The sequence below is a fragment of the Anguilla rostrata genome, chromosome 5, assembly GCF_018555375.3.
Source record: "Anguilla rostrata isolate EN2019 chromosome 5, ASM1855537v3, whole genome shotgun sequence".
NCBI classification, from domain to species: domain Eukaryota; kingdom Metazoa; phylum Chordata; class Actinopteri; order Anguilliformes; family Anguillidae; genus Anguilla; species Anguilla rostrata.
The window spans coordinates 13,769,298-13,790,213 of NC_057937.1; the positions used below are offsets into that span (position 1 = coordinate 13,769,298).

At 43.6% G+C, this 20,916-nt stretch overlaps 1 protein-coding gene across 4 annotated transcripts in view; it reads left to right on the forward strand.

Annotated features, from left to right (window-relative positions):
- The window catches only part of LOC135254769 (disintegrin and metalloproteinase domain-containing protein 33-like), a 99,686-nt gene that overhangs the window by 69,246 nt on the left and 9,524 nt on the right, over positions 1-20,916 (forward strand). For all 4 annotated transcript variants that reach the window (XM_064335247.1, XM_064335246.1, XM_064335245.1 and 1 more), the window contains 12 exons: positions 365-548; positions 2,257-2,322; positions 4,266-4,337; positions 6,305-6,471; positions 8,257-8,341; positions 9,150-9,292; positions 10,167-10,344; positions 14,046-14,135; positions 15,637-15,832; positions 17,781-17,889; positions 18,598-18,802; positions 19,857-19,934. In XM_064335247.1, coding sequence (XP_064191317.1) covers positions 365-548; positions 2,257-2,322; positions 4,266-4,337; positions 6,305-6,471; positions 8,257-8,341; positions 9,150-9,292; positions 10,167-10,344; positions 14,046-14,135; positions 15,637-15,832; positions 17,781-17,889; positions 18,598-18,802; positions 19,857-19,934 — 1,573 coding nt within the window. The remainder of the gene's footprint in view (positions 1-364; positions 549-2,256; positions 2,323-4,265; positions 4,338-6,304; positions 6,472-8,256; positions 8,342-9,149; positions 9,293-10,166; positions 10,345-14,045; positions 14,136-15,636; positions 15,833-17,780; positions 17,890-18,597; positions 18,803-19,856; positions 19,935-20,916) is intronic.

A 20,916-nucleotide genomic window follows, 5' to 3' on the forward strand; every position in this document is an offset into this window, starting at 1 on the left:
TTGATTTGCAAAGTGTTATCAAAACAGAGGTGAGGGGAAGACACAAGATGTTTGAAGATGCAATTTCTTATATAAGAAGCATTTATATTGGATCTTTGTTTTTGATAAATGCAGTATATGGGATCCCTGCTATTTTATGCTGTGATGTGGACTAAATTATGTATGCTTAAAATCTGTTTTACAGTCCATTTTTTTATACAGACACTTGACTTCAGTCAGAAAGATTGACCTAGTATAAACTGTCTCTCAGAGTGGGAGTAGCTGTTCCACTTGATATGTTTTTTTCAGTTTGTATGATTAGGTATGTGTTTGTTGTCGGTTTTTTATCATTCCATCTGGAATGTTGTCTTCTCCTCTAATACAGGGGCCTGATAGTCTTGAATGAGAATGACAGCTACTACCTTGAACCAATTAGAGGGCTGGACTCTCCCCATCACATGATCTACCGCACAGAGCATCTGCCAATCAGAGGGGGAGCATGTGGACACGGCCACTGGGTGGGACACACAAGCCTTGTCTCCAGCCTTCTTAAACCTTTGCATCAAAGGGTGAGTAGCACAAGAGGCTATCGCGATTGGTGGCGCCATACAATACCTTAGAGTGGCTAGAGCAGTTCTGAGTCAGTTCTGAACCGGTCTACTGTTTTCAATTTTTTCTTTAAATGAGCTCATCTGGTTATTCTGTGTCCATGATTTGTGTGTGATGAGACAATTTATGTTGTGTACCAGAGCAAATAAGAACATCGGTTAAAGAAATGATTGCGGACTGAAGAGAAAATCAAGCTGGGTGCGAACCCTTGGCAAAGTCTATAAAAACCATTCCCTTGTTTACGACTGGGACCTGTGGGGTACCATTCCATAAAAGCAGACTGTGATTGATGCCTTCAGCATTTCAAACAATTTCTAGCTAATGTCTTGTGAAAATGCCAAAGTTTAACTTGAGCCTGGATTGACAGTCTTATAAAGCAGTCTTCGATATAGCATAGGCTTTGTGTTTATTTAACAAATCAATTGAGAGGCTTTTCTTGGTCCAGGAAAGAAACGTTCATGCTTTCGCAATTTGTCTCTCGCCAGCCATTTTAAAAACACATACACTGCTCATAAACCGTAGCGGGAGCAACTTAGAACCTTTAGTCTTTCAAACACCTGAAAGACCGCCGACAGTTAGTCAAATCCCCGCCCAGAAAGTATCGCTCTAAGGCATTTAGGAGCGAGAGAGAGGAGCCGGTTTGTGTCAGTTCAGCTAAAAGGATTAAGTGACCGTTACGACCTCTGCTGCTGGATGGGGCTAGAGAGCTTTTACCCCAGAGACACCGTTTGGAGGATTTTCTCTGAAACGGTGCAGTTTTAGGCATTTTCATCCTGTCTGGGGGGGGGGGGGGGTGCTTCCTTCAAATGAACAGAGGGACATATGGTGTGTTTGGTATCAAATGGCACTGCAGGACCGTGCTTCGCCCATTCCCTACTTTCCCATTCCCAAGACTTCCCCCTCGAGGCACGTCATCACCATTACGTTATATTTGTTTGGCAGACGCTTTTATCCAAAGCGACATACAATAAGTGTATACCGAAAGGTCATTGGAACAACTACAAAAACACAGGTCCAAGAGGAAAAACTCATTATGTAAGTTATCATTAGCCATGAACACATTAGGTTCAGTAAGCATAGGCTAGGTCAGAAGGTTATGGCAAGTCAAACTAGGAGGCATGACGACAAGCTGCAACATCAAGATAATGAATGAAGTGCAATGTACAGTAAGTGTTGGAGAGATGGAGATGCAAGTGTAACATGAAATTGCTACAGGAACAAATTAGAAGTGATAAGAGCGATGCTAGATTGGGATTGCAAGTCGAAGTGCTCACTAAGCCCAACCTTGCTTGGCTTCAGCCCTCAGGCAGGGGTGGTATGGCTGCTGGCATACCTCCATTCACACCCTTTATCCAATCTTGGCCCGTACTCTGTGGTTCATTTGCATATTTTTGTTTTATGTTTTTTACTTCACTGAACAATACTGATGCATAGATAATTAATAATTCTTAAAAATTATGTTATTTTGCCATGCAATATTAGATACAGCTTGCTGCTTAACCCCTGAAAAGCCCTGGTTGCTGCTTTGGATAATAAGCCATGTAAATAACATTATAATAATAGTAATGGCAGAAAATACAGTCAGAAATAAGGTTGCTACACTGTGGTCTGACCATCTGTCTGGCCATTAAGCAGTGATTCAGGGTCTGCCATTGCCTGTTATTGCAGGTAAGGCGAAATGCCTGGGGCACCACCAAGTACATGGAGCTCTACATTGTTGCCGACAGTATGCTGGTAAGCAAATGATTTCTCAAGAGTCTTGGAGTGTCCGCTAACCTGGCTAACAGAATGGGCACTGCAGCGTGGTGACTTTGGCCAAATGTCAGCTTAACCTTTTATGATGTTCCACTGTACCTCTGCATAACCTATTTAAAAAGGAAATATCAGATTGTGAGTTTCCTTTTTACATTTTTACAATATATGATTGGTAGATATTAATTTTTTTTGTATATTTTGTATTATTGTTTTGGCAGAATATTGTATGTGGGTATGTTATTCTTAAATTTGATATTATGTTATAGGTGCATGGACCAGATGTGTGTGTGTGTGTGTATGTATGTGTGGATGGATGTGTATGCGTGAAAGTGTGTGTGTGCATGCACATTGGTTCAGTGGGCTAACAAGGAGCATTGCTGAATAAAAGCTCCTAGATAGTGTCTTGAGATCTTTCTTTTCTTTCTGTTGGAATATTGACACGTTACATAACCATACGTGTCAAATATAGTCTTTTCACGCAATAACGTTAGATACTGACTGACTGGTTTGACCCTGTGGCAGGTTGTCCATTGTTTTTCATTCTTGCCGGGCTCATAATCAGCCTGAAGTTGAGCACGCCGCATGTAAACGTGACCGCCCCCTGCGTGCCACAATGAGTGATGAATTCCATGACAGGATTCAGATGTGAGGAGGAAACAAAGAAATAGGCTCTCTCGCCTGCCAAATTGCAGGGTAGACATACTGTAACACGCCCGGTGGTTCTGCCCCCTATCTTACCACGGGAAAGATTGTTATGTGGGAGGGGAGAATACCAAAGAGGCTGCTAGATTGTGCATGGCCACAAGGGTCATTGCAGCCACAGAGAATGCATAACAATCAATCTCCCAGAGGATTTCAGTGGAGCATCTCACAAGATGTGCATCCTAACTGTTTCTTAAACTGTGCTCTAGGACCGGACCAACATTCTCACTGTTCCTAATTAAGGCTGGAACTATGTTGCATTGCCATCAAGAAAACGTCGTGATTAGCTTGGGCTTCACAAAATAGACATACTATTAAAAACTGAAGGGACTTCTGTTTCCTAACGATTTCACACTTCACTTGTCAAAAATCCAGATAATTAAGCTGTCGGGCTTGGCTAGCTTGCCTAATTTTGGAAAATTTCCTTGAAAAACAAATATGGCTGTTAGAATACCAAGCTTGATGAAGGGTTTTGTCAGCAAGGTTTTCAGTTATACGTGAGCCATGTTGAAACCATAAGGGTATGTTGGCCTGTAGTCCTCATGAATAAACTGTAAATATCTATCCTTCATTCGTAGCTGGTAGTGCACAGAAAGCGACAAAACTGTATTCCTATGTCCCCTTCAGTCTTTTTGTTTTAGAACAGAAAAAGGTCCATGGTGTTTATTGAATTGAAAAAAGCTCCACATTACAACAAACATGGAATGGTTTGTCTGAACATTTCACAATTTTTTTCTGAGGTAGGCTTTGTTCCTACATCAATGGTTTTGTTTCTGGGAGGGAAATTGAATCAGATTTATGACCTCCTTGTAAATTGCAAAATTGTATAGATTTTTTAGCTTTGCTTGATTAGAGGATATTTTTCAAAAGTAGAACCAAACAGAAAACTCGAAATCTCTGGCAGAAAAATGCAGTCATTTGGTTGATCGATGTCATTTTCTGTTTTGGGGGGGACATTTTTGTGTCTTATAGTTCTCATAGTAAATTTTGTGCAAAGCACATTCCTCAGAAGATGAACCTTTTCTGGGTAACATGAGTCTTTTTTCTGGAAATCATTTTTGGCTGTCATTATAATTAGCCATTTTTTCTCTTTTTTTAGTGTCATTTTTCACAGAGTACCTTCAATTGTTTTCCCAGAATGGCTATTTTAAGGCTTCGGATTTGTGTCCTCGTAATTCTGGATGGCAGTGTAATCCTCTCATCATAATGTTTTAATTTAGTACAGAAGACAAAACAGTGACCTTGGCAAAACGAAACAGAGGATCATGGAGATCGCCAATTACGTGGATAAGGTAAGGCATGCTCCGCCTCCATTCCTACCCTTCGAGTTTTTCTTTATGTGTAAATCTCTTCTTTTTTTTTTTACAAAGGATGATATGGGGGACCGTCATCTGTTGTTTCAAATTTAATTGAGAGCATTTTTCTCTTAAAAGGAGCTGTCGTTTTCCTGTCTGTTTTCCCCGTCTGTACATGTGTTCTGACAGAGAGAATATGTTCGCAGATATTGAAGTGGAGAAAAGTGATACATGACTGTGAATTGCCACACCAGAAGTGTATTTTTGTGGTTCAGCTGGATGGCTATAAACTTTAAGAATGCACAAGCTTTGTAGCACGCTGGCCTTTAGGCGTGTTAAAAAAAAAAATGAATACAGCCATACACATTTCCTCGCATTGCTTGAAGTCAACAAGTAAGCAATGGATCAGGTACAGAATATACTGTAATCGCCTGAATCCAGTGAGAACAGCCTGTAAACTAGGGAAGCCTGCTATGTTTCTGTAGCCTACAGTCTACATGCTGCTACATGCTACTGTCATTCACTACATATTAAAACAGAGATCAAGTGCAAATAATACATAGCAAATATGACCTGTGTCTGCAATAATAAAGCCTATTTCACAAGCATTGCGCACAGTGGATTTCTGTCATTTGAACATGCAATGGTGGTAATACTCTAGTGGCGCTTTAGCATACTCAACGCTAATGTACAGAGCTGGCATTGGGCTTACAGTAGGTGATGAGCAATTGTCTGGGGGCTCATCCATCTGTAGTCCCCCAGGTCCATAATCAAAAACTCCAAACCCCAGATGTATGCGTTCCGATATACACTCCACGTTAAAGCTCTGTGAAGCTAGCGACAATAAGCCACAATAAGACTTCCAGCTTTAGGCTGCTCGTTTGTGTTTGCCCATTTTTTCTACCGAAATAACAGCAAGTTTTTGTTGCACTGATTAAGGGATTAGAATTCTGATGGTGATGGCTCACATTACATTTATCAATTTAGAATTCTGAGCATATGCACTTGAAGTCTGATGCGACTTACAAATTGTGTTGTGTACAAACCTGTAGATTACTGCTTGTTAAAGGACTTCATACTGCTACACCCAATTAAAGATGCATGATTTATCAAAACTATTTTGGAAAAAAAAAACATAACTTCATGGATATAATGAATTAATGTTTTATTTATATTACGCTTTATGATTAATTATTTAAAAATGAAATAGTCTGAATTATTTATTCGTTGTTTCAAGATCAGGAGCAAACCGGAAACCTCTAGTATCAATTCTTACCAAAAATAAACAAATGTTTTATGGAGAAATTGTTAAACAAAGTAATTTGAACAAACATTGCTAAGCTAAGTAAAGGAAAAAAAATCTGATATGTGCCTGTAGACTATGGGGAATTCAAAATGTTATTACAAAAACACAGATGCCAATTGTTGCCAGGGTATAATTTTTATATGAACAGCCAATAATTGGATCATTTGAATTGAACACAATGTAAATCTCCACACAAATTGTTCTCTCCTACGAAAGCAAAGTCTTCTAACTCAGTAAAAGTGGGGTGAAATCAATTCCTCCACTTCATAATTTACAGATTGGGAACCAAAGACCTTGGTCTCCTGTGAAGACAAAGGATTCTAACTCAGTAAAACTAGGGTGAAATGGGTTCAGAATGTCTACTATATGAATTGAGTTTTAAACATTCACCCAAGGAATTGTTTAAACAATTTTGGTTATAATACCACCTTTTTCCTGGTTTTGAGCGTGGAAAACCCTGTAGGAATACAGAAGACATTTTATTTGCTCTCATCTACTCTTGGCAGCGACTTACCCATGCTTGGCAGAGGCTTACAGATGCATTGTTGCAGAGTGAATTGAGACTGACATTCAAAAATGTACTGCTCTGATAATGTATTTAGCATGCTAGCACATGAGGGTGGTTGATTGTCAGTGATAGGGGTGTGCGTGGGTCCAGTTCTACAGGGCCCTGAACATCCGCGTGCCGCTGATCGGGCTGGAGGTGTGGACGGACCGGGACCAGTGCATCGTGAGCGAGGAGCCCAACGCCACCCTCTGGTCCTTCCTGCAGTGGAGGCAGAAGCTGAAGTCTCGCAAGCGGCACGACAACGCCCAGCTCCTAACGTAAGAACCGGCACGCCACCACTGATCCTGGATCAGCGCCCGGGGGCCCTTAAAGCTATATGGAACGGTGACCTGCGTTGCATAATGAATATGGAAATATTCTATATTTGTGGTATAATATAGATTCCATATCGCTTTTTATAAAAAATAGAACCAATCCCCAGATATCTTCATTGACTCAGAAAAGTACATGAAGCCAATAGTAAATGTTAAAGGACTGTAAGGTTTGCCCTTCCGTAATCTAGTTATTTGGTTGCTAAGCAACGAGTTTCATCTCTGAATTTAGCCAGCATTCACGCTGAATCTTGCTCTTTTTTGTTGTTTTTAACTTAAAGGTTGTTTCTTTCTCTGCCTGCCAAGAAAAACACTGGACAGCCCACTTTGAAAATCTTGGGATTTATCGAGGAGTCTTAAAAGATGTTGAAAGTCTCATATTTTTACAGTTGTCTACTTTCAATGTTTCAACATCTAGGGGAAGAATGTTTATGTTAGTGGAAGGCACAATGATGTTTAAAAATGTTGTATGAACATACAATCTTGAATGTTGACACAACTCGGAAGGCTAAAACTGAAGCTATCAGTAATTGTAATTATTTATACAGTATCTTCTTACTGTGCTTGCTTTGCATGTTTTAAACCCGTATTTGGAACATCCTGTTGTGCAAGTTTGTGCACATCGCTGTCTGTCTCTGTCATTTTTTCCAGTTTATATGTCGTAATCTTGTGTTAATCATGTGTTTTGACCTGTAATTCGGAACCCATTCCTGATATACTATAAAATTCATATTCTAGAGGGAATAGTTTGAATATCTAACAACAATAGCTCTTTTAACGTAGCCCGGTGACTTTCGGTCATTTGGCTTCCTGTCCAATCATTATGTCCGAGTGAGAATCAAATTGCTTGTCACCGCTCATGCCCAGAGGTTGAGGGTATTTATTTCTAAGGACAATCATGCAGTGTATCTGGTCACAGACAACGTTGTGTCTGTGCGGTTGGCCAAGAACAGCTGCTGACTTTTATCACACCAACAGTGATTACAGAAAGATTTGCACCACCAGCCTCTCTGGATAGATCATTTGTCTGTTCTGTCCTGCATGCTTCAGTGAGTTTGCTAACATTCGCCTGCTTGACTGCCAGGGAAACAGCCCAGCGAAATGAATATAACGCTTTGCACTTGTACGGTATTCCTTTCCGTTGTCAGCATTTTATAATCCCCCTGGTGATGCAAAAACACAAAAAGACAGTGTATAATAAAGCAGGATTGCATTTTTAAAATTCTCTGACACAAGAGGTGTGCGCGCTGCAAGCCGATGTGGTCCTGTGTGCGGGTGTAGAGTGAGGCTCTGTGTGAGGGTGTAAAGTGAGGCTCTGTGCTTGGGTGTAGAGTTAGGCTCTGTGTGAGGGTGTAGGGTGAGGCTGTGTGTGAGGGTGTAGAGTGAGGCTGTGTGTGAGGGTGTAGAGTTAGGCTCTGTGTGAGGGTGTAGAGTGAGGCTGTGCGTGAGGGTGTAGAGTGAGGCTGTGTGTGAGGGTGTAGAGTGAGGCTCTGTGTTTGGGTGTAGAGTTAGGCTCTGTGTGAGGGTGTAGAGTGAGGCTGTGTGTGAGGGTGTAGAGTGAGGCTCTGTGTGTGGTTGATGAGTGACGCTCTGTATGCGGATGTAGAGTCAGGCCCTGTGTGAGCGTTTAGAGTGACGCTCTATTTGAGGGTGAAGAGCCAGGCTCTGTGGGATGGCGTAGAGCGAGGGTGGGAGAGTGTCACGAGGACCTGTGCCAAATTTGTATTGCAGGGGCGTGATATTCAAAGGGACCACCATCGGCATGGCGCCCCTGGAAGGCATGTGCAGCCACGAGAACTCGGGGGGCATCAACGTGGTGAGTAACGCTGGCGGCATCGCTCCCAATTACCACAGCAAGCAACACGAGCCAGGGCGAGAGAGGCCAGCCGCGTCGATACCTCGCCCGCGTTTGATTATCTCCTAACGGGCTCCATTAGCTCCCCCACCACAGCGACTGCAGGCTTCCAGAATACAAATTGGCAGGGCTTGCCGGCAGAGCTTGCGCGAAATCATTCCATGTGACCTGGGTTAGGGGTGCAGACCACTTCCTGGGGGGGGGGGGGGGGCAGTAAAACGGTGTCGTGTCTGGTATAACTAGAGAAGGTCGCCCTCAGACGTGCAAAGTCAACACACTTTACAAGCTCTGCAACATGTTATCTTTATTTAAATGGCCTAATGTTTATACAGTCAGGGAAGTCACCATAAACGTATATCCTCTGGACAACATAGTACACCACTTAGGAGAAATTGCTGTTTCCCATCACACTTAATGCCTTAATGCAACTACTAAAGTTTTACGTTACCAAGGGGTCCATGCTAATACTTGACATATACTGTCTTGGTTTTATGCAGTACCACATGGCCCTCTGTTTTGTTTTGTGTATGTGTGTCTGTGTGTATGTGTGTGTGTTTACATGTGTTTTTTTTTCCACAGGATTAACCATTTAATTGAATTAGTTGCCGCTAGGATCCTGGTTTTGATGGTGCATTGAGCTGATTTTAAAGAGCGGTGAAGTGTCAAGTTGCATTCTCTCTAGAGTGGTGAAGTGTAAAGTCTCTCTCTCCCTCCCTCTCTCTTTCTCTCTCTCCCTCTTCTTCTCTCTCTCTCTCTCTCTCTCCCTCAGGACCACTCAGACTTGCCCATCGGGGCGGCGGCCACCATGGCCCACGAGATCGGCCACAACTTCGGCATGAGCCACGACAACGAGGGCTGCTGCGTGGAGGCCACGCCCGAGCAGGGCGGCTGCGTTATGGCCGCCGCCACCGGGTGAGCCCTGGGCTATCCATCATAGCCGCTGTCAGCGGTGGCCGCCATTATTAATGAGCTTCACGGCCTACATCACTGCCTACACCCCTTACCCAATGAGGGAACTGCTCCAGTGCTCCCAACTGATCTGTAATATTATATAGATGGATAGAATCATGTAAGCTGTCACAGACACTTTGTATTAATACTTGTTCAATTAATAAGCTACCAATTCTTTCTGAAATACAGCTGCAATTTGCACTGCTATTAATGCAGTAGCTGTAGTTTATATACACTTGTGGTGCTCTTTTGGTCCGGCGATTCCTGTTGTAGCCTGCCAGTGGAAACTTGGAATTAGAGCCGCAATGGCTGCTGGCACAGCGGGAGTGTTACATGAATATTTGGAATGCGCTCAGAGCCAAAATGGCAGCAACCATTCGACACATGCATCCATTTGACTAGAAAATGTGTGATATCAAAAATAAAATAAATAAATCTGTAATTTTTGTAATGGCAACTGGTCATAAATGACAAAACAATGAAAATAATAATTGTTAATCACTCTTATTTGATGTTATTGCTTGATATCAGTCTCTCAAAAAATAAAATTTTTCCTAGTTGTGCTTAACTTGATCCTACTTGTGAAACAATGCTCTAAGACTCAGTTGCCTGTCATTATTACATTGAGAGTGGATGTGCCTGCCCTGGAATACATCAATTGGGCAGATTTCTCCAGAACAAGAGACGCATATCTAGACCAGTAGTGTATCGTAGTTGCAATGCTGTATTTGTGTATTATTGTAGATCAATTTATCTTCAAGAATTGATTTTAGGATGAGGTTCACCTAAGTGAACCTGAGCTAGCGTAAGTGTCTATGTGCTGTGTCTCTGTCAGGCACCCATTCCCACGAGTCTTCAGCCGCTGCAGCAAGAGGGACCTGGACAACTATTTCCAGAAGGGAGGGGGCATGTGCCTCTTCAACATGCCCAACATGAAGGACCTGGTGGGGGGCAAGCGCTGCGGGAACGGTTTCGTGGAGGAGGGGGAGGAGTGCGACTGCGGAGAGCCGGAGGTGAGACACGGTCACCTCGATGTCTGCGTGCAGTTCTGCGAGGAGAGACATTCTTCACCGTCACATGGGGGTTTCCCTAGAGAGGTTCAGGGGTTTGGGTTAGCTGGACCTCTGATGGCTGACTTCCTTTGATTTCCACACAGCTTTTCCATGATTTTATGTCTTTAACAGAATTATACAAACGCTCTGCCATCCTACCTTAAGTTACCCTGGCCTCTGGAGGATGATCTCACCCTCTATATTTGAGTTCCCACCGGGGAGCTTTTTTTTTCTTTTCGCTGCGCTGTTTGATCGTTTCTTCTTCCCACTGGGGAGTTTTTTTTAGCACGCTTTTTTGGTGGTTCAGGCTCAGTCTTGCCTAATTTCGCCTGTTTTTTGTTTTTCCGTAAAGCATCTTTCTGACGGTGTCAAAATGAAAGGCGAGCAGTCAATCATTGGAACTGGCTAAATAAAGTGATAAAGTTTTTTTTTAGCTTTAAAAATAAAAATGCCTGCCTTTTTGTTTACCTTTGGCATTTTTGATTTATTGGTGTCTCAGAGTGTAAATTATTTATTGATTTTATTGAAACCTGGCGCTAAGACAAGCAGGAATTCGTCCCACGAGATCAAGAGTTTTCTCTCTACCACTAACGCCTGTAGGCCTATCGCTGTCACTTTTGCATCTCAATTTCATACTCTCTTGGGGGGCAGGGTTGATCCATGTTGGAACTGTTTTGTGAAACAATGTCATGCATGGGAGAATATTCCAAATAAAAGGATGGAGTATGAGCACACCCATACGGAAAAATGATATATGGAAATATATATGAACTACATGTATTTCAATGTATGTAATTTAATGTATTTATTAGACACATATTTACGTCATATATTTTACATGGATTTCAAATATATTGCGAAAATGTGTTAAAATATTCAAAATCGCCCTCTGTTGCATGTTTATGGCCTGTATTTGTACATGCATTTCACATATATACTGTATTTGCTTACACACAATACATATACTTAAAAAAATACATGTTAATTTATGTATTTCATACATATATTACACAATATATTTAAATAGATGTTGAATATATTTAAATATGTTACTTTTCCGTTTGGGCTGTTATCATGGCAGGATTTTTTGTTTTATTTTTGTCCTTAGAGCCATCCAGTTATTCAGAGTGACATTTAAGCCAGTCAGTCCAGCCAGCTGGCCCTGCATCTTGTATGTGTGTTGACTTAAACAGGGTAGACCTTATTTAAAACCGAAACTTCACAAAGTGCAAAATTAAACTCTTTCTGCAAGTGGATTAATGGGCCAATCTGAGCCGGGCACAGGATTACTGCAAAGTTTAGAAGTCTCCCAACTTCCTGGAGTCGCACGCTTGTTGCCGGGCATCTACGACGGCCGGGCAAAACAAGTTGTCTCTTTGACGAGTTGCGATTGGCCAGGATAATGGCCTGCGATCATCTTCTCTTTAGCTTTCCCACAGAAAAAGCCACACTCGCGCAGTCTCCATTCGCTGGCCTCCTGCATAAACCATGTCAAACTTTTTTTTGCGATCGCGGGTGATTTCTGGACTGCGGTAGGGAAGGATGGATTAGTATAATTGTTGGAGGAGAGACCGGCGCGGCCTGTTTGGTACACGACCCAGAATCCCCTGCAGCCATGGCAGGAGGAGGCGGGTAAACCGCAGATAGGGAAACACCTGGGGAAAAGGCGATATTCGGATAATCTATGAGTAATAACGCCCTATTGTGTTTACTCACACAGAAGCACTCTGGTTTGCTTTGGCTCATCGGTGAGCTCACCGTGCCAGTTGTTCCCTCATGAATAACCCCGGCCAGGGGGGAACAACACTAAATTTCAGTCAAAGAGGTTTGTCAAATTTGCAGATTGGCTTCCCATTTGCAGCGTAGTTGGCTTCATCATAGCGTGCATGGTGAAGTGGACTGTGTCACATTTCCCCCTCAAGTGTCTGTGTTATTCACAGCAATCTGGAGAGCAAACTGCAAAGCGCTCTGTATTAGTTTGTTTATAAATAGCACTACGCCGAATAAAATTAGATTTTATATGAACGCATACACGACAAGGTTGCATTTAATTAAGCAGTATAATTCCTAATTGGCTTTCAAGATCAGAAGCTGCTGTTTCTCTGAATCCTGAAAGTGGTTTTGAAAGATTTTTTAAAAACATGCGTGAAAACAGTGTCATTCAGTAGTATTTCGCCATTCATTGAGTGCACTGGTATATTTATACCAGGCGTGCATAATTCATAGAAAATCTGCATATTATTTGGGATCAGTCACTTAAATGTGCAGTTTGCATTTCTAAAGTTTTGGTGACTCGTTAAAGCTTCCCTTAATCACGATCTTGAAAATATAACAGTTGTTATTAGACAGGCGCATAAATCTGGCTTCCCGGGTATGACAGAGTCAGGCTGCATGTTATTAATTGTCAGCAGAAATGTGTTTCACAATTTTTGCTTATCCTTCTTTATATGCTTTGGACTATTTTGCAGCTTTGTATTAGGATCTTTCCTGAATCTGCTTGATTAGCTCCACATAGATTGTCATTAAGGTTCGGGTGGATAGAGGTCAAAGCATGCATTATAATTAAGTTCCCATTTACATATGATGAGCATATATTAAAAAGTATTTGCTCTGAACCCAGTCAAACACGATAATAGACATTGTGGATATATGCAGTTACATAAAGGAATCAGAAGTATTCCTTTCCCTTTAATTAAAGTGGGCATTCCTGTACTTGCTTATGCAGAAAGTGCAGTGTAGCATATCGCTTCATAATTATTCATTTGTTGACAGATAAATTACTCAATTATTCAATGAGGCATCGGGTAATGCATTAAAACCGAAAGTAGATTGATAACAGCACTCCCTTATTTTCTCCCGCTTGGAGAAGTGAGCAGACGTAATTTTAAAGGCATCGACAAATATGCTACGGACAGATTAGTTACCGTCCCGCAGCTTTTGTTTCATGAAAATCACATGCCTCTTCAGCGCGCTGTGTACGGAACATCATGACCGATGTCTGGCAGCGTATTGGGACTGGAGTTGTGGGCATACCGTATCCTGTCAGGGCAGACTGAAATTGATGTATGGAAAAGCATTAATGCACAGGAAACTTACTTTGCTTGCTTATGCTGCTGTGCCTGTTAAATCCTCCATGCGCTCGTACCGGCAGATATTGACCCAGCTCCCACGTAAGAGTGAAAGGTTGATATGGAGCGCCATGGCAACTGCCTCTGCTATTCCTGTGTGTGTGTGCATGTATGTGTGTGTGTGTGTGTGTCTGTGCGTGTGTGTGTGTGTGTGTGCATGTATGTGTGTGTGTGTGTGTGTGTGTGTGTGTGTGGCGTGTGTCTGTGCGTGTGTATGTGTGTGTGTGTGTTTGCTTGTGTATATGACTGTGTGTGTGTGTGTGTGTACATGTGTGTACTGTATGTGTGTGTGTACGTGTGTCTGTGCATGAGTATGTGTGTGTGTGTGTTTGTTTGTGCATGTGTGTATGTGACTGTGTGTGTGTGTGCATGTGCATGCGTGCGGGCCTGTGTGTGTGTGTGTGTGCATATGTGTCTGAATTGAGTGTGCTTTTCCGTCACATTGGACAGCTCAGATAGATTTGTGTGGAGGGCGCACGGTCATCCGTGGGTGTTATACTGTAGCTTGTAACAGCCTTTCCACTGGTCTGACAGGAGTGCACCAACGACTGCTGCAACGCCAACAACTGCACTCTGAAGGAGGAGGCGCAGTGCGCTCACGGGGTCTGCTGCGAGGGATGCAAGGTACCCCCGCCCCCTCGCACCTCACCCTCGCCCCTTTCACATACGCCCACCTCAGACCAGAGATAAAAATGGGCGGGGCTCCACCAAGCTTTCAGTAACTGCCAGATTCACTCGGTGGCTATGTCTGTACGGGAAAGCGCTCTCTATATGGAACACTCAGTGGCTATGTCTGTACAGGAAAGCGCTCTCTATATGGAACAACCTTATGTTCATTTGTCATAGCCACATGACCGGAGCAGCACCCTGTCTCACAGGGACGGACCATTGGGTGGTGTCCGGAAGGCCTGTCAGAGTGACCTCTGACCTCAAGACACGCCCTTTTGGGTCTGCTTTCCGATCGGCCCACCCCGTTAGCGACGGTCGCGTCTTTCTTTGGACCCGAGCTGTCGCGGGTTTTGCATCCCCTATCGTTAAAGTTAATGGCGTGAAGAGGCGCTTGCTCTGTGCGTACACACTTATGTGCTCTCAATCAGCACACTCGCTATTATCAAACAACACAAGACATTAATTTGGTTCTATAAGTGGTCGATTTTTATCGACCATTCATAGAACCATATCATAGCAGCCCCGGTGGTTCTGGTGAATAACAATGAAAGGAAAGACAAATACAGAGCCATTTTCAAGGCTCCTTTTTAACTTCCGTACGCCTGCGCGAAGGACATTTTACCGGATTTGTAATTGTTACTGTCATACTGTCAGGACCTGGTACTGTTTCGCATTCTTTCCTTTCAGATGGCTCCTGATTACATTGAATTGCTTGTCTGCAGGCATCCTGATCCAGAGGAACTGTGAATGCGTACAGTTTTGCACATTGTGTATTGTGCTGCCTGCTTGCGAACCTGGACGTGCCCTTTTTTAAATGCGTTTGTTTAGTTCTTTTTTTTTCTCTCCAGGTTGTTAATGTGTTCTCTCTCTAGTACTTAATGGCTGTTTGTTGCCCACATTTTGAATGTCGTACGTTCTCTCAGCCAATTAATTGTGAAGGACTCTTTATGAAATAGAACACATTTTATTTGTTAAGTATTTGTACTTTTTCAAGTGCAGTTTACAGTGCGTACAGTCACATTTTATGTAGTTTATGGAGTTTTTGCTAAAGGCACAAAATCAGTGTCCCTACAATGATGAAATCCTTGAATCCAGCAGCCTTCCACAACATTGCACAGTAACATTTTCATAGGTAAAACTGCTCTGATAGAGACCATGTGAGTTCAGCAGGGAGCAGATGCACTTCTTCAGAGTTAAAATTATACTGTCAGGGTTGAAATGTGCTCTGCAACTTGATTGTTTGATAAACCGATTGGTCGATTAATTGATTGACCAATGGGGTGATAAACTGAGTGCTCAGTCATTTACCTGGTTGGTTTATGAACAAATGAATTGATCAACAGATTGACAGCTTATGAGATGAAAGCTAATTTAGTGATTAAACCGTTAGTTGGCAGCCTAATCCACCGATAGCATTGAAGACTCCTAACAGCTGGTCCTGCTGTCTTCCACACAGCTGAAGCAGGCCGGGACTATGTGTCGAGGGCCGGCAGGGGCATGTGACCTGCCTGAGTACTGCACCGGCGGCTCCCCCTACTGCCCCTCCAACGTCTACCTGCTGGACGGCTCCTCCTGCCACAGCGGCCACGCCTACTGCTACAACGGCATGTGCCTGACGCACGAGCAGCAGTGCGTGCAGCTGTGGGGATACGGTAGGCCCTCCCGCCTCGCACCCGACACCGGGCGCACAGTGCACAGACGCTGCCTACTACTGTACCTGTAACTGTCTCTCGCCTGGACAGCCTCCATTTAAAACATCACGCACGCACGCACGCATACATGCACACACGCAAACATACACAACACACACACACACAGACTTCCAATTTGTTGCTATATAATCCTGAAACATCATATACAGTCACATACAGTATACGCACACACACAGACACACAAAAGTCTAATGCTGAGAATTTTTTTTAAGACAATAAAATTCAGGAAGCTCTATAAAAATGGCTGGTGTATACATAATCACCTCCCACATGTTTATTGCCAGTCAATAGGCATAAAATTCACTATAGTAAACTTCATAAAAATTATTTCTCTGAATTGTGTTGTCATATGGCATGATTAAGCAATGCCAGTAAAACATGAGATATACTGCAGTCTGATTTGTTTTTACTACAGATAATAAGAGTGCTTTGGCACGTTAAATGTGTAGACAGTACAACCTTAAATTACTCTCAAGAATGAATTTGCTTGGATCAAATAATTACCTTTGTTTTAGAAATCTAAATGGTGTATAATTAACATTATTTGCCTGTAGAGTGCATCAGTTTATTCATTTGAAGGCAAGTTACTCAAAGTAGATCTCAAGCTAAATTCATCACTGACTCAGCAATTATTTAAGGTACTTTTAAAATGTTAGTGGGCATAATGTATGAGGAAAAACCTCAGATTAATTTTCCAGTTGCTTTCTATCTGGAATTAAAGCTATGATCTTACAGACAAGCAAATTCAAGAATTTTTTTTTTAAATTTCTATTCCATACCAATAAATGAGAAAAGAAGTTAAAGGCAAATACTCACATTACCTGATCATTATACACCATTGATTCAATGTCATACTGCAGTTATATGTTTACGGTCCATTGTGAATGTGGGGTATTTCCTTGTTAGTGCTCTTTAAGTGAACTGATCTTAGTCTCACTGACATCAATTCTGAGATGCCGTAAAGGAAATAGCACATGGCTTGCATTCATAAAGAGCTTCAGGGCAGGAGGACTGGTCTAGGATGAGTTTCCTCTTGTACATAAACCAACTTTATCCCTTATGTGTTTCAAGGCAAAACTGTTCTTAGATCAGTACTCATACTCTGAGAGCCCGTTGTGAATATAAGCCCAGAGTGGTATTCCACAAAGATTACTGAGTTCGCTGGATAACTGCTAAATCCCGGAACTCCCAAATCTTGAGCATGGACTGAAGTAAAAAGAGCCACTGCAGGTTTTACTGGTTATCTTGTGAACTCAGTAGTTCTGCTTCATGAAATACCCCTTGGTCTCCTTGTGTCGTAATCACTTCTCTTGTATGAGGACCGGGAATAATTTCTCCTTTGTTCTCATGTCTCTTCCTGTCAGCATTTTCTCTGTAATATGAATAGTCAAGGTCACATGAAAATGCTTTACATTGTGGGTAAATAAAAGTAGAAGCTAGGGTTGTTTATTTTCATTGCCATGTTCATTTGACAGCTGAAACTTGAAGTGGTTCCATATGCTTCTATCAAAACCATCTCTCTGAAACCATTGTTGTTGCTCTATTTGTAACCAACCAAGGTGTGAACATCCTATCAATGAAGATGGCTGCATTTAGCAAGTACACCATTTTGCAGTTTGTTTATTTATTTATTTATTTATTTACTTTATACAGGTAGCAAAGAAAATGTGTACGTGCAGTACACACAGAGTACATACAGTGCTGACATACACTAACAATCCTGGACAGGAACAACGATATCCCGCCCAGGATCCACATCCGTGCTCTTCGGTTTGTGTGACAGCGTTCCCTCAGGGTTCCCAGCTCGGCGAATCCCACGGCGAGCTTTCCCTCTGATCTCTGACTGCAGCGCGCAAACACGCCGTCTTCTCTTTGTTCTCCGGGGCAGGTGCCCGCCCCGCTCACGACGCCTGCTTCCAGGACGTGAACGCCGCCGGGAACGCCTTCGGCAACTGCGGCAAGGACGGACAGGGGAACTACATGAAGTGTGAAAAGAGGTGAGGCTAGGAGGGAGGGCTGGTCTCGGGAGCCTGCTGGGATGCACAGCCTCTGTGGGGTTTCTCATTCCAGACCCACAATGCAATGCAGATCTAAGATCCCTCCGGCTCACCGGCAAATGGGCGTGCAGGTAATGAGTCTGTAGTCGTTGTCTTTACTGCCGGAGAACCAACTGCGCCAGCGTAAAAGGGTGTTTGTTTCAACGCAATGACTCCTCCACACACAAAGCATACAATATTTACGAATATGTGAAAGGAAGCAGAGGACTGTTTAATTAAGGCAGATCATGTTTAGCTCTGTTTGGCGCATTCAGCTTTAGAAAACTCATTCTGAACTTGTGTCAGCTTAATTAGGAAAGGGTCCATAGTATTCATCATTGTTTATAGCTGTGGAAGGCCTGCCAGTGCTCTGTTGTTGTGGATCTCCAGGCATTAGCCTGCATCCAAGAGGAATTAAGACCAGGTGCCCCGTTTTCAAAGTGCCAAGTTTGGACCAAAGTCCAAACGCATGTTAGGCAATTGAATCCAGCGCCCCGTTAAAGCGTCACTGCATTTATGAAATCACCCTTGGCATTCGCATCATCAAAATATAGCCCTGGAGGAGGGTGGGTGGAAAAATTGGCAAAAGCGAAGAAACGTTCGTCCCGCGAGCTTCCCGTGTGACTAATGTGTGTCTGTCCCTCTGCTGCTCTGCTCCTCCCCGTCCAGCGATGCCAAGTGCGGGAAGATCCAGTGCCACAGCGCTGCCAAGAAGCCCAAGGGCACCAACGCCGTGTCCATCGACACCACCATCCGCACCGACGGCATGGAGCTCAAGTGCCGGGGCACCTACGTCTACGCCACCCAGGACGGGCAGGGCGACCTCCCGGACCCAGGCCTCGTCACGACCGGGACCAAGTGCGGGGAGGGGAAGGCACGTACGGTGACGCCGCTCCCGCCTGACCGAGGGCTTTCTCTTCTCGCTGGGGGAAGGGTGCTTAAGGGCGCTCCTGACTGTTTGCTGAAAGCTGTGGAAAGTTGGCAGGGATTCGCCAGTATCCGTCCAAGGCAGCAAGTGCCAGCTTTAGTTGGCTGCATTTCTTGTTCTTTATTTCACGCTAAACGCATTTAGCAAATGCCTTTATTCAGAGCTGTTTGTAATGTGAGGGAACATAAGTGTGTGTACATGAGTTATTTGAGCAACAGGGATACAGTATGTACCCAGCTAAGGGCACTCTCTGACCATAGGCAGTGCATGTGCAGGAGCATTGTGTAAAGCACTTAGCAGGTTAACCGTAGCAACCGTGACGTGCTTTATGCATGGTTACATAAAATAAGTGTTACTAATAATACCATAACACTCTTTACCAAGTGTTATTGTTCAGTGGAAGCCCCTTGTTTGGAGATTAAGTTCCATAAAATACAACTTCATTATTCAATGTAACTTCTACATATTGCATTGTTTAAAGCTAAATTAAAATCTCTATGATTTGAGGACAGGGGCTCTGCGTCTAATCAAAGGTGTTTTCTCTCTGTTTGTCGTACCGCTGAAGAGAAGCGATTAGCGCATGTGCATGCAATATGCCGCCTTTTTCATTCTACATTTACATTTTCATTTACACATTTGGCTGATGCTCTTATCTGGCAATGATCATCTCAGTAAATCAATATCACACACACGGTAGGCAGTGAATGAGCCAACAGAGGATCCGAGCAGGGATGGAAAATCCGGGTTCAGAAAGTAAAAGTCCTCCCCCGTATTTTGCTTCAATCTTCTGGATTTGCTAATTAGCACAGTTCTTCAGCCAGGAGGTAGAACTAATTAGTGAAATCAGCTGGCAGAGTTCATGGGTGGAGGAAGCACGTGGCAGGACTTTTACTTTCTGCCCCCTGGACTTTCCACCCATGAATCAAAGTGCACGAGGAGCCTAACGAGCAGGTAACCGCTGGCCTTGTCCCTCACTCTCCACGCGTTCCCCCTCTCCCAGGTGTGTCAGGATCGCCGCTGCCAGAACGCATCGTTCACCGAGCTGGAGGGCTGCATCAACCGCTGCCATGGCAACGGGGTAGGGGCCGCACCCTGTCTGCCAAGCAACACCAGTCTTGTACAAGTCCACCAGCCTTTCTGATCTATTAGACTACTTCAGATTGTAGATGCTGGAGCAACTTCGACCACCCCATGATCAGCCAGGGCTTAGATGTGTCCCTATTAAAGCCAAACACGTCAGAACTTCACTGCTGCCCAGTAAACCTCCTGGGCTCAAGTCCGAGGAAGAAAGTTCACTTTGTTGAATCCAGATCACGTAGATATGTTCATTTTTCCAAGCCTCATCCGTGAAAAATGAGTCCATTTGCCTTTGCTGGGGGTGACAGATGCATCGAACTGAGTTCCATCTCCCAGAGCTCCTCCCAGTGTCCCCGTGTCAGCTGTGTTTCCACTCTCCACTGAGACAGACATAATTTCACACTTATAAATCCTTTAAACCTGCCCTCCAGGTGCCCGGCAACTAGCCTTGCGTATGAAAAACTAGCGGAGCTTGCCGTTAATAAGCCATGGTGTTTTTTAAAGTTGTTTTTTTTTTTTCAAATCTGTGGCAAAGAAGCTTTTGAGTCTCCGGAGTGCCGAGAGGCATTTATTCCAATTACCCTAATCCTCCCGCTTAATCTGTTTGAAACGTATACGAGTCTTAATTTGTTTGCGTTGTTTATTCTGCAACGCTCTTTGAGCGGTGAATGGAGAGAGCCTCCGTGCGAGCGCTGTTTACATCGCGACGTTTCATTTGCATCGCCGTCGCGGTCGCAATTATCTCCCCGGCTTAACACGCGTGGCAGCGAGGAGCACGGCAGAGCAGGTGGCTGTGGCGAAATCCCCCCCCCCCCCCACCCCCCCTACACAGCCCCCACCCCCCCTTATCTCGCGCCGCGCAATCAGTCATCCCGGCTGGGCCTTTGATTTCCATTGAAAAGACGACGCGGAGCCGCCCAGCGAAGGAAGCTTTGATGAAGTGCTGTTTTCGGGGCAAATAAGGGAGTGAAAAACAGCTTGAT